The 14215-nt window shown below is 45.8% G+C and overlaps 1 protein-coding gene across 1 annotated transcript in view; it reads left to right on the top strand.

The window, feature by feature from the left end:
• The first annotated feature begins 5723 nt into the window (after positions 1–5723).
• ARSJ (arylsulfatase family member J) overlaps positions 5724–14215 on the top strand; it is a 46197-nt gene continuing 37705 nt past the window's right edge. The window contains exon 1 of the mRNA XM_009816992.2: positions 5724–6146. Coding sequence (XP_009815294.2) covers positions 5770–6146 — 377 coding nt within the window. The 5' untranslated portion in view covers positions 5724–5769. The remainder of the gene's footprint in view (positions 6147–14215) is intronic.

Here is a 14215-nt window from a genome sequence, read left to right as displayed (position 1 = left end):
TTGAGAGGGGTTGTATCATCTCTAAAGTTGTTGAGAACTGTGTGACCCTTTGCTCGGTAAGGACTTTCCCTGGCATCCGCTACTAAAATGTCCCTTTTCCTCAGGAAGCACGCTAGGCAGCGTATCACCCAGTTGCTGTTGCCAGAAGCGGTTGTTTCAGTAGGACTATACAAATTTAAAGGCTTGGTTCTGTTTCGTTTGGGATCGTGAACCTTACGTAACTGGGAAATGGGAGGGTCCGCCAGGAAGGCAACCACCAGCTCTAAAGTTGTGTTGTTTCAGTCATTACAGGGACTGACGTGAGAGGTGTACCTAAGGTCAAGTCCTGAATTTCCAGAGTAACTTTATCGGCATCAGTTGAATCACTGCACGTTTCCATCACTGCAGGCAGCTGAGATCAGAATCTGGACCTTTGCCTATGGAATACGGCAGGGAATTGAGGAAAATCTGTGTTAAATATAGAATAAGTTAACAGCAAAGTTCTGGTTATGTCATCATAAAGCAGGGACTAAGCCACGGGTGGAATCTGATAATTCACAAGTAGCACATCTGTAAATTAATTACCAGGGTCCACCAATGAAGGCGAAGGGAATGATGTAAGTCCCATGACTCACCGGGTTTTTATTCACGTTTCTAATACGCTGTTTCCAGTGATGAGTGCCTGGCAGAAGCGCAGCATCCGCCTGGGAAGCGAATGCAGTGAAGTCCTGCTTTTTCCCTTCCCCGCTAGGAAGGTACGCTGAGGACAGGGGTGTGCCAAAATTAACCGGGGTAAAAGCAAATGCCTAGTTACATTCCCTGCTCTTGGAAATGTGAAGGATACTGACTGTGCGTAGGCCAAAGCCTGCTTTGCTCTTACTATACTTGTAGCTATTAAGCTGAAAAATAGCAGTTCAAAAAGCTGTTCCTTAAGCAGACAAAGTTTTCTGGCCTCAGGCGTAACCAGGAAGAGCGCTGGAATGCACATCCTGAATTGCAACCTTTCTTGTTACTGAGGGCTTTGACTCCAAGGTAAAAAGAAACATGGAGTCTCCAGCTAGGAAGAATTACCTGTCTAAGATTGAACTAAGTGTTAGAAGAACAGTTATAAAGTTATCGCAGGAGTGTTAGCACTCGAATTTATTTTTTCCTGCAAACTCTCTTCCCAAGACCTCATTTACCATTATTATTCCTGCTTCTCTTGAACTCGGGGCGAGATTCCCTCCTGGGATGTGTCCTGGCACCAGGAATGAGAGATTGCATCTTCCAGCCTTGACATGCTGCTCACACTGGAGCCCTGTGCCAGCCTCCTCCCGCACCGCAGGAGTGTCTCATTCCTGAGCGGCTGGCAGGCAGGGCTAGGCAGGGCAGAGAAAGAAAATATAACATGTGTTATCTTCCTTTTTGGAAAACATTTTTATCTGCATCCTCCAAGGTGTGTCTCATTTTAAAACAGCTTTTTTTTTTTTTTCTTCTTCCCCCAAAAAAAACCCCCTTTAGATTCCCTGTTCCCTGAACCTGACCCAGTCCAGCAGCAAGCGGCTGGGTACTGTGGAGGGAGTAGGAGCGGAGCTGTGACACAGAGACATCCCTCCGAGTCTCAGCTCCGGTGGCCGTGCCTCGGAACCCAGGCTTGGGGCAGAAGATACTTCAACCAGGCTAATTCTTGGCTCCCCGTGCTAGCGCTGAGTCTTGGCTCTCCCGCATGACTGGCTGGGGAGGAACAGTCTCCTTGGATTTTTCAGCTGCACTTAACTTTAGAAAGCTACTGTCTTCTTGGCTTATATTTGCGTGTCAAACGTATGTCTCAGAAACGGAAAGGTTAGATGTCAGCCTGACCCGAACCAACGGGAAAAGGGCATGTTTAACAGCCCCTACCTTGACTGAGGAGAACTGCAGATGAACCTTCAGCTAAAGTCATCCCCTCCGCACGTGTTTGAGTTAATTTAAGGGTCTCAATACACGCGGAGACTGCATAACAAGTACTAAAAATATATCATTTCCTACGGTATAATAATTTCAATTTTAACTACTGTATATTTGAATTAATGTATTCACTGCGCTCAACTTGAAATACCTATGAAGGTTCGGTATGTTTTTTCCCTAAGGGGAAAACACTTCCTCCAGCTCTCACAACTCTTCTGTTCCCTTCCCTGAGTGTCCTGAACGGGCTGTGTAAACCACGCTTGCAACTCCCGAGTGTCCCCAAATATTTTCTGAAGTGGAATATTAATAGCACATTATCTTCCAAGGCCTCTCGACTTGAAGGTCAGCAGGGTATTTTGCTGACATAAGCCTACCTTTTGGTTTTACAAAAGTGGAGGGAAAAAAGGGGAAGTTTTGTCAGGCCGGTAAAGAAAGAAGGCCGAGTTTATAGATGTCGGACAGAGATTGCCCTCGGGTGTTCTCAGCTGCAGGCGGGTGGTGACTGGCAGGGTTGGCTATGGCTAATGGGCGCTGCCCCGGGGCAGCACTGGAAATCCAAGGCTCTGTTCTCCTGCTCTCTGCTAATAGCTGTGCTCTTTAGGGAGCTAAACTCTGTCGCATCTGCTCAATGATATATATTTTTTTCTACTCTTCAAACAATCTTAATTGCGAACTCTCTTTTAGATGACTCTGTAGTTCTGCCCGCTGACGTTGGTCACCTACTCGGGAATGATCCCCTTGAGCCAGCCTCCTGCCAATCTGAGTATTTGGGATGTGTTGGCAATATTTTGATTCTCTAAGCAAAATCATATATGGCTAATTACAGATAACTACATGTGGATATCATAATGCATGGATTGTATAAGAAGTGTACTGTCATAGCTGGTGTTCGATATTTTTAAACCAACCAAACAAAAGAATTAATGAAAAATATATTTAACTACTAGCAAATATGTAGACATTTGATCGGATATTTAGTGTGATGCTCTAATGTTTGCCTGGGTCCATGGTGCTATTACAGCTTATATTGAAAGGACTTCACGTTTTGTTTGCCGTTTTGCAGGAGTTGGGTTAAAGGCAAAATAGCGTTACTAATCCAATTTGCGTTTTACCATTTATAGTTTTAGGTTGCTATATACATTCTTTTGGTCTTGTAAATGTGGGGAAAAAGCAGGAGTAAAAAATTTGAATAGAGAATTCTTTTAAAGGGAATGTCATTTCAGTATATGAAAATTTAAGGGTTTCGTCAGCTTAAGGTTTTGGAATGTTATTTTGTTTGGAAAAATTTCTTTACTGAGAGTGTGGTGAAGCCTTGGAAGAGGCTGCCCAGGGAGGTGCTGGAGTCACCATCGCTGGAGGTGTTCAAGGAACGTGTGGACGTGGCACTGCGGGACATGGTTTAATGGGCATGGTGGGGTTGGGTTGGTGGTTGGACTTGATGATCTTACAGGTCTTTTCCAACCTTAGTGATTCTGTGATTCTGTGAGTTAATGTGCTGTAAAGTTCCTCTGATTTCAGAAGATGTTCTACCTCAGGAGTTAAACTTTGTAGGTTTTACAACGCAGGTGTAATTTTATCAATATCACTTTCTGGTGTGGACAAGCCCTGAGGTAGCACATTAAAATCACTAAATCCACTTTCGCTTCCATGTTCTCCCTGCTGCAGCATTGTAAGCTGCAGCACAACGCTTAGTTATTTCTGAAGAACTCTTTTTCAGTGGAAATTTTAGAGTGGGGACATATCTGTTCCCATTAGGTTGCACAAAATCAGGTAGGTTCGCCCCAAATTAAAGTTCCCTCAAAACAGCATTACTTTATTTTTTTCTCTCCAGAACAAGGACAGCAAGTGCCGTTATGAACTGAATCGCATCTGTGCAGGCATCTAGGCAGGCAAAATCCAGACACTTGCATTAGACAATGCTATCGAAGGTAATGAAAGTGCGTAAGCCAACATTCGGCCATCTGATAACGCACACTATGGGTGTTAGTTAAGAAGGCGCTTCTTGTGTCTGCTCTGTCTGTTTAGTGCATGGAAACGTCTTGGAAGTGTCTGTTGGAAGGCGTACCTGGGAGAAAAATATTAACTCTGGGAGCCATTATATTGACGGTCATGCCTGCCCTTCTGTTCTGATGTGATAGTGCTGAGGTTAGGAACTTCTCATTAGAGAAGCAGCTCCAGCGGATTTGATTTTTCATGCAGTGCCCAAGTGAAGACCACGCTGTGCTCCATGAGAAAAGCAGCCTCCCTTGCTCCCTCCCCATCCCAAAACATTCTTGTGTCCTACGGAAGGCTGTTCGAGGTGGTATTACTCAGAGCTGTGGGGAGCAGAGCGAACTTTTAAGACTATCCTGAACTTCCAGTACTAGAATCCAGCAGCTCCGAGGGAAGGGGAGAGGCAGAGCGTTCCTGCGGGAGGGATACCAGCCAGGCTGGCAGCGGGGCCCAGCCCGAGCTGCTGCGGGCTGCTGGCGCAGAGGTGCAGTACCGATAGGGTTTCGTCCGGGTGGCTGTTTAAGAGTTAATGCTGTATAAAATCTACTTTGAGTAAAAGTTGTTCCTGTCATGATGACTCATGTTAGACAGGTCAAACCTGCACATTTACTTCAGTTTAGCCTAATCATGCATGAATGTAAGTTTCTGCTTGCTTCAGGGTCTTTCAGGACTGGGGTGAAGTTGTATTTTGCAACTGCAGCACATTCATACTTTAACCCAAATTTTAAAAAATGATAGTGCTTTGCAAAGGCGCATTCCTCCCATTTGCCACAGCCTCACCAGAATCGGAGGGTTTGGGATTTGGGACTGGTTTGTGGCTGAGAACAAATCCGGTACAGTCATACCTTCCAGATGTTTGTGGCGATTTCAGAAACACTTAAAACCATCAATATTGGGGGGGGGGGGGGGGGGGGGCGGAACGACCCCCTAGCTTAGGGAGGGAGACGGGGGCCCCGCCGGCGCTAAGGGCTGCCCTTCGCAGCGGGGGGAGGTGCGGGCAGGCGCTGCCCCACCGAGCCCCCGGGGGGGCTTCGCCTCCCAAATGCGGGGGGCGGCGGGGGCAGCTGCCCGGGGGGGGCCGAGCCGCTGGCGGGGCCGGGAAGGGGAGGCGGTGCGGAGAGAGGGGAGGCAAGCAGGACAGGAGCTGCCGAGGGGGCTGGCCGGGGGAAGGCGCGGGCAGGGCCCGGGCAGGAGATGGGTGTGCAGGGGGGGAGCAGGGCCCCGGCTGCCTCCCGGGGCCGGGCTCCCCCTGCCCCGCGGCGGGGCCGCCTGCCCGTGCGCCGGGAGCTGCCGGGGGGCGGAGAGGAGGGGCGGGGAGGGAGGGAGCGGCCCGGCAGCGGCGGAGGGGGCGGGCGGAGGGCGCCGCGCGGGCCGGTGTGCGCGGAGGGGCGGGGGGCGGGCGGGGGAGGCGGCCCGGCACGTCCCATCCCGGCACGTCCCAGCCCGGCCCGGCCCGGCCCGGCCCGCTGGCCGCGGCGGCGCTGCGCCGGGGCGCCCTGACTCGCCCCGCCATGGGCAGCGGCCCCGGGACGGGCAGGCAGCGGCGCCCCGGCGCGGGGCCGGAGGCGGGCCGAGGATGCTGTGACCCCCGGCGGGGCCCTGCCCACCCGGCCGGCACCGGCACCAGCACCGGCTCCAGCGCCAGCAGCGGGCAGGGCGGCCTCACCGCCTCTCCCGCAGCAGCGGCCGAAGTTGTTGAAGTTGCGGTGGCCGCGATGAGCGGGGCTGCTCCCCGCTCCCCCGCCCGGCCGGGCCCCTGACGGTCCCTGCCCCCGCCGCCGCGGCCGTCCCCGTCTGCTGGGGTTGGGGTTTTTTCTTTTCTTTTCATTATTGTCTTCCTCTGCTGTCTCGCTCTTGCTCCAGCCGAGGTGGATGGCCGGCGGTGGGGGCAGCTGGCCTCACCGCCTCTGCAAGGGGAGAATGCTGGCCGTGGGGGTGCTGGCCGGCCTCTCGGTGCTCAGCCTCCTCACCTACGGCTACCTGGCCTGGGACAGCCTCGGACGCGGCCCCGGAGAGGCGGAGGCGACGAGGAGCGGGCTGGGAGAGGAGCTGGGGGCCGGCGCCCCCGGCTCGCAGCCTCACATCATCTTCATCCTGGCTGACGACCAGGGATTCAGAGACGTAGGGTACCACGGATCGGAGATCAGGACGCCCACTCTGGACAAGCTAGCTGCTGAAGGGGTTAAACTGGAGAACTATTATGTTCAGCCTATGTGCACACCATCCAGAAGCCAATTTATCACTGGAAAGTAAGTTTTCTGCTACTTCGTCATTCACCTCACCAGCTTAAACTCTGTCCCTGTTGAAAAGAGCACGGGTCGAACCCGGCTAGGAACGCCTCTCTCTTACCCTGTAGGCAGAGGGGTGCCTTTCTGATTCACTTAAAAACCTGCAGCAAAACAGACTTTCTAATATGTTTGAAATAGCAAAATAAAAACTCACGCTCCGTGAGCCCGTAAGGATTCAGCACTGTGAGCTACCCCCGCGGAGTGCTGTAGCACATTTACATTTACTGCATTACTAACATACGTGCTAGTTGTCAAGTAACGCGGCTATTACTGGGGAGGGATCGGCGTAGATTTTCTGTGCGATTTCAGAGCGACTTACAGGAGGAGTCCGTGTTAGGGAACAGAAAGCGTTACGTTTTCTCCAGTACATACATTGCAGCCGGCACGTTGGATCACGGGTCTCACTGAGCCTTGACTTAATGCGGGTTCTCCCTGAGGTTTATGTTGAATTTACGAGATAGTTCCCCAGTGTGTCACATGGGGATGAGTGCAGGGAATCCGGACTCTCTTTCAGGATCCTCTGAGCTGCAGTATCGCCCCCGTCGTGATGCGATTGCCGCTTTGCGAACGATTAGAAACTTTTCTCTTAAGCTACTAAAATAGGTGCCTCACCAAAACGGTAAAAGCGGCGGGTTGGTATTGTGTGCTTTGGCATCCCTGGTAAATTGTGGTTTATTGCAGCCTATTAAGTGAATAACCGATTACCCAACCTAAGGGCCTTCTTACATGTGAAGGTTAATAAGGATTAAGGGGGGGGGGCGGGGGCGTGTATGCATTTGAACTCTAGGAATGGTTCCCAAATAGCTCCAAGTGTGGACCCATTTACTCTGGAACAAAACCGCCTTGTTTCTGTTTAGTTTAACTCGCTTTGACAGGAACAGGGAACTCTTAAAAGAGCAAAACAAAATGAGAGGAAAAAAGTTACATAGTTTATTTTCTCCTTTCCTTAAGTATAAACAGGAACAAGGCAATGTTAATGTTGCTGGTAAAAGAAACATATGTTTAAATAAAACAAGCAACAGGCCTGGTGTCTTGCATATCCATATGGTAGAGCTGGAGATAATTCCTGGTCTCGGTCTAGTTCCCAGACTTGCTGGCCCAGGGAGATTTGCATGGAGAGCTGACGCGTTATCTAGAGCAAGACTTCCCCACACTTTTTTTGGTTTGTTTGGGGGTTTTTTTTTTCTTCTTTTTTCTTCATGTAGACTGTGTCTCAGAAGAGAAGTTATTTTGAGACACCTACTCTCTCATTCACAAGAGCATAGTTGCCCTGCGGCAACTAAAGGAACAGCTTACAAGGGAAATGTGTATCAGGATAGTGTTTAACGCGTCTTGGTTGTCTTTAAAGCCGTGCAGCAGTTGGAAGCAAGGACCTGCGCCAGCAGCGTGTAGCCAGCCAGCTTTCTGAGGACGGTGGTTTGGGAACCAGTGCTATACAAAGGGAATGTCACGCTGCACGACAATGACTCACGCAGCGGCTGGAGGAATGGGACGACTGGGTTCCAGGGAAACCAGGGTGCTGCTTTGGCTCTTGGAGACTGCAGAGGTTGTCTAAAGATGAAAAAGAGTAAATGTAAAGTAAGGAATAACAGTAACTCACTTAAACTATTTTAATCCTTCATTAAATATGGAGCCGTCTGTGTGTAAATATATACTAATAGCAAAAGGTAGGCGTCTTCTGAGGAACCCTGCTCTTTTCATCGGCTCGTCAGGCGGAAATGGTTCTGCAAATCTGCCTACTTTGGTTTTGGAACCTTTTATAGGAAAAAAGAAATTTGCTTATAGTTCGTTTTTATTTTCTTAGTCTGCCGGTCTAAAACCCTTAGAACATTTTTTTCATGTTGTTCTACTTTGGGAAAAAGGGGCAGCAAAGGGAAAGAACTGCCTCGTGTGACTAAGAAATAAGGGAGGGAGTGGTGAGGGGTTGATAGGTTTGGGCAGAGTATCAACAAGACAGATTCAGAGAATTCTATTATCTCTTCTGGCTGAAGATAAACGCTAGTGATAACTACTTTTAATGCTTTCTTAGTAGGGGTACCTGAATTAAAATGCCAGGAACTTCCAATCCGGGAGAAGTGCTGTTATTTCTTGAATTCCAAAATGTGTTAGTTCAAGGCTGAAAGCCCGCACGTCCACTGAAGGATCACCTGGATGCTCCATGCCTCCCAATACACATACCATGCTCAACATGTTCCACACATTGCCTGACGGATCGATGAGAAACAGAGGGACTTGTGTAAACCGGGCTCATTAGGGAGCACTGACTCACGTTGCCAAGTGGAAGTTAGACTTCAGGCAACGAGACTTCGAATGCTCCAAATTCTTCATCGGTCTCCAGGCAGTCCCTCGAAGGCTTGTGTTGGTAAAGGGACCCTTCTTTCGGTAGCTGGCCGATGGTAGTGAATGAGCACAGGGAAGGAGGTTGGAGGTGACATGTTAAAAGGAAGAGGTAGAATGAGCTCTTTTTTCCCCCTTCGTGCCATACCTCAGCGTAACAGCTGGTGAGCCTGTCTTTCTGCCCACTTCTACTTCCCTCTGTTTGCTTTCTCATGTCCTGTGCTTGAGGCTTTGGCCTACTTTCATTTCTTGCTTTCTGCCAGTATTACCTCTTTCCCCATTCACTCCATCAAAAGCTATTGCTTTTAGGCTAACCGTACGGCAGGCTTCCACAGCTTTTTATTTTGGGCTTTATTTATGGGTGTGGGGAGGGGGTTGTGGCTAAGCCGAATCTTGGGAACAGAGAAGAAAAGCGTGAGCCAGTGGGCTGAGTGCCACATGTGATGCGCTCTCCCGGCCGGCTGCGCTGGGGCCAAGGCGGGGAGGTGAGGGAAGCGGCTCTCGGGAAGCGGCTCAGCCCGTGCTCCGCAGCTGCACAACCGCGATCGCAGAAGTGACCTGGGCGAGAGAGAGTTTGCTCTGGCTTGTGCTGCTCCTGGGACCACAGCAGTTCCTGCCTGAGCTCCTACAGCTGGATTGGAAATGTCATCATCAGTGGGTTTTGGAGACTCATCCCTATTGTTGCTTTGTGCTGGTTTGAGCAGGGCAGTCGCCTGCACATACTCAAGGGGTTATTGACCTGCTGATAAACCGTAGAAAGACTGTGGGCATCTTTGGCTTTTTTCTTTTTTTGTTTCCCTCCCAAAGGATGTCGGTGAACATAAGTTGTCCTCCAGACCAATTGTATTGCACGATACAGTATTTTTTTGTTGTTTTCTCCTTGAAAGTACTAGGCACGCCTCAATAAACTGAATAATTTAAGCAGAATAGCTCAGGATACCTAGTTTTAAACTAGCGCTGAGGTGAAAACTCTCTTACACAGGCACTGAGTTAGGTGAGCAGAAATTTGCATGTGTGCATATATCAGCCGTGCTGGAGTATCCTTAAGATAGAGAGACGTGAATGTGGTACAGAACGCAGCTAAACTAAAACACTACTTTTTAACTCATTCATGAAAGAAGTGAAAAATAAACACATTTCTGTTGTTTATGCTATTGTAATTTACATAGAAGAGCATAAAAAATAGTGCCTCAGACCTCAAGTCTTCAGGTTGTCCCCCCTAGGAAAAGGGGTTTAGAATGCACAAGGATACTCAGCCTGCGCCCAGCAGCCGGCTGGCCAAGCACTTATCGAGTTAGCTGTTGTATCTGTGCACGTAATAGCCTTGATGATTTTTCATTGCGCCAATAGTCACGTAACGTACTAAGAAAAGGTAAGATTACGTGGTGCGAGGTTTTCTGCATGTGCGTGTGTGAGAGTGGATTGAGATGATGTAGAGAGCATAAGATTGATTTGTTGTGGTCACACATGGTATTGCTTATTTAGACAATTTGTTAAGTTACGTTATCATGAAGAGTCGTCTCCTTTTTAAATGAAGAATTATTGAAGCGTAGTCAGTGTGTGGACAGTTTCCCAGAGTTTTTTAAGAAATTTTGAAAGAATATGACCAAAAGGAGGAGTATTCCTTCGAGCTGGTGACACAAAAAGACTGTAAGCTTAGATGAATGTCTGTTGGGGTAGCTGACCCAATTCTATAGAGGGTATTATGCAGTGTAGTTGTATTTGCTGGAGCAGCACTTAATTTAGCGAAGGAATTTGCGAAATAAGACTGACTGATAAGAAAAGAAGGAATCTAGGCATAATATGCCATAAATGTTTTTGGCGTTATGTAGGCAGCGGACACCTACTTCCTCTTCTAGGCTCCCAGTTTTCTGCTGACCATCAGACTCGTAACCTGAGGACCATTATGTGCACCGGAATCCCTTGGAGCCACAGGAAGATTCCTGACCTACGCACAAGTAGGGATCTCTGTTTGTAGAAACGGATGCTCAGCTAGGGTTACAGATCACTAAGGGAACTGAACTCCCTTTACAGTGAGCGCTTATGAGTCATGGAAGCCCTACGCTAATCTCAAGAATGAGCTTTGCGTGATGGATGGAATGTGGAGATGGAAGATGTTGAGAAATATTGAAGGTCTGGGGAAAGAAATCCTTCTTTTCCCTGGAATAAAATGAAATACTGAGAATTTGTTCATCCAAAGCAGACAGAAATAGACTGTACAATCAGTAGGCATAATCAAAGTGTTATTTTAATATAGATCATTATATCTGTTATCTAATTATAGAAATATTATACATTTATAAATATATATAGCTAGTTAGTATGTATTCTCTTGTAGGCATCCCTGTGTAGCAATATATAGTTCCCCATTAAAAATGACAACGTCTCAGCAAACTAAGAGTTATTTTGACAAACAGAAATAGAAAAGAAGAAAGTTAAAATACTTTGACTTGAAAGCAGTGCAGCTGACTTGCAAGCAAGCAGAAATGTTGTATTCTGGGGGTTCAGACTTCTTGGTAAGCCTCTCTTTCCCTGCCTCCTGGGTGCGTAATGGCCCAAACTGCAGTTTCAGCGGTTTGGTTGCTCTGAGAAGGATCCAGTAGAATTGTGTGTGAGTGGGAAGTTATCTTCTATGCTCTGAGTTGAAATGAAGGGTCTCAAAGACTTGGTGGGAATACTGGGAAATGTATGTAACACTCCATTACATATATTCCCTATTTTGTAGTTAAGAAAATATGAAGGACTGCAGCATATCAGCCCTAAGTATCAAGAGGTGGTCCGATACTTCATCTGCTCTGCGACTTGGCAGTCGCCTGTCCTGAGTTTAATTCTGATCAGTGTTTCCATTAAGAACCTGGATGATGAAATAAAATGTTCTGATTAAATATGCTGCTACGATAGGAGGGACTGCCGGCATTAAGGGACCGTGGTGATCTTGAAAATCATCTTGACAAATTAGAGAAATAATCTGAAAAAAAAGCAGAATTAAAATCAGCAGTGATAAATAGAAGATACTGTGCTGGAGCAAGAATAACTTTACAAGCAGAGGATGGTGAACAACACTTAGACAGCATTTCTTTTGAAAAGTAGCGGGTATTGTAGTGAATCATGTGCTGAATATCAAGTCAGTAATGTCGTGCTGTTACAAAAAAAGGCAAACACCATACCGGTTTGTATAAACAGGGGAGCCTAGTAGATATGTGAAGCAGCCCTTGTGCTCTGGAGCTGGAGCACTTGTGCCCAAACTTGGGCATCGCTCTCCAAGAGCAATGCGCATAATGGGATAGTGTCCAGATAAGGGTGATCAGATATCCCAGAAAGATAACTGTGGAGAAAAGAGCAGAAGAAATGGAGTTGTTTAGTCTGAAGAAGAGAAAAATCAGAAGGGACAGGGTAAGTCTTCAGTGTTTTAAGAGCTATGCCAGGAGAAAGGGCATAATGTGTTTTCAGTGTCATGACGGATGGTACAAGAAATGAGGGGCTTGCTTGAGGAGAGAAAAAACTTCAGGTTGGATAATAGGGAAAACTTTCAAACGCTAAAAGATTGTGAAACAGTGGACTAGCTGGCTTTGGGAAATTGCTGAGTTTCTTCATTGGCAGTCGTTAAGAACAGACAAGACAAATATGTCAGGAATGACATAATGCAGTTGAATCTGTCTTGGGGAAAAGGGTTGAACTGGATGGCTTCTCTTCCAACTCCTATTCATCTGTGGCTCATTTGAAGTACATATTGACTACAGAAGGCGTTCCAAAGGAGAGTGTTCACGAAATATTTTTAAACACTAGAAATTATTTCAGCATTCATTCTGAGAGAAAGTAGTCTGTGTGAAAGTTTCATTGCAGTTTTCTCCCAGAAATTGCTGTTTTCCATATCCTCCTTTTCTCTGAAAATTTTCAAGACTTTTTCCCCCTAGGTCTTCATAACTCTTGCAGTATGTAATGATTTATTTCTGCTGACTTCTTTCAGGACAATTTTTGGGACTGCTGCCAAAGATGTTGAGGTATCTTTTTCCATGTTCTTGTTATGTCTTTCACTTAGGATGACATTTTCCATATATATATATATATATATATATATATATTTGCAGCATACACAGAGAACAAATAAATAATTAAATGCAAGGACTTTCTTTTCTTGTTTTGTTCTGCCTCTGTGTTCTCCTCTGTTCATTCTGCAGAAAATTAGATCCAGGTACTGCACTGCTCTACGGTCTTAAGCTGTAAGAAGTCTGTTCATATCACCACAATTACTACTGCACTGTACAAAGGAGCAGTTGGAGGAAAGGGTTGGTAAGGAGACTACAGGCAAGCACTAAAGATTAAAAAAAATAACACGGAGGAAGTAGCAAAGTGTAGTACAGGTTGTGATAACTTCTTACATTGCTTTCTGGTAACATTATTTGATAGTTTAAGTCCGCTGCCTATAAGACAAACATAGAGTTATCTGACATATATAGCTAACTAGGCAATGGAAATGGATTAACTTTTCTTTTTTTATTGTCCGATTTATACAGAGTGCAGTAAGTTAAAGACACACAGTTGGAAATAAATTTACAAAATCTGTGACTGTGAATTATCAGCGCTCTGAGGAGTTTAAGTTATAGATTTTTACCCTGTGGTTTGGGGTTTATTTTGTTTGGTTTGGTTTTACCTGGAAAAGAGAAATTATATTCCATGGAAAAGTTAGGCTTAAAATAATTAAGGAATTTTGCTCATTCAGCATTTTTCCTGATACGTTTGCTTTGTAATTGATGATGCATATTGCTGCCCACAACAATAGCTTGAATGAGTGGTAGTGGTGGACTCCTGTTATAAGAACTCTCACTTTTCAACGTTGCTCTTCCTTCACGAGACCTTTTAAGAGAATCAAGACGGGAAACTGAGATGGGTGTCTGGAAATAAAACTGTAGTAAAAAGATAGAGTTTACTTTCGCGTCAAAGGATTTAGACCAAGACGATCAAGTTAGATGGGACTTAAAATCTGGACAAATTAAATTTGTGTTTTCATTAAAATACTTTACATTTCATAGAAGGATTTGCCAGATTTATGAGCTAGAGGTCAGAAGACGGGAAAGATCTGTCTACTTTCTTTTTGTCTTTGTGATGCTTACGTTGGTGATATTATCAGATCCAGGGGTTTGTTTTCATAATTGTGTGTATCTTAGTTCTGGGTTTGAGTTTTTCTGCGCTTTTAGTTTTAAATCAATTTTGTATTTGTTTTGTTGAATCAGGGCCTCTGCACACATCAATACAATATTGTTTTAATGTAGTGGAGATCTTTAAACTTCTAAAATGTTTGATCATTCTTGAATCTATTTAAAATGTGCCTCTTTTTTTATGTTCCCATGATGTGTGCCTAGCAAAGCAGTCTTCATAGAATTGAGGACATTCATATTGTAATATTTCATATCCTTAGAGTAATATTTCATTAATAAGTGCCCAGGCAAATAAAAATAATAATAAAATATGATAAATGAAAAGTATAAGCATTTATTTTTTATTATCATATGTCAAGAAAGACGAGTGGATGAGAACTAAGCCATTAGATTTATGGAACTTGTGGTTATCTTATTTTTTTTTCTTTTCGACAAAGTGATACAATAATCTATTTCCAATTTTGGCGAGTTAGATTTTTTTTTCCCTTGTGTTGTAGTTATTGGCGTGAATTGATTTTTATATGAAAAGTTTATAAT

The sequence above is a fragment of the Gavia stellata genome, chromosome 19, assembly GCF_030936135.1.
Source record: "Gavia stellata isolate bGavSte3 chromosome 19, bGavSte3.hap2, whole genome shotgun sequence".
Classification (NCBI taxonomy): domain Eukaryota; kingdom Metazoa; phylum Chordata; class Aves; order Gaviiformes; family Gaviidae; genus Gavia; species Gavia stellata.
Note: the sequence above shows the minus strand (reverse complement) of the source record. Positions and strands in the feature narration are given on the sequence as shown.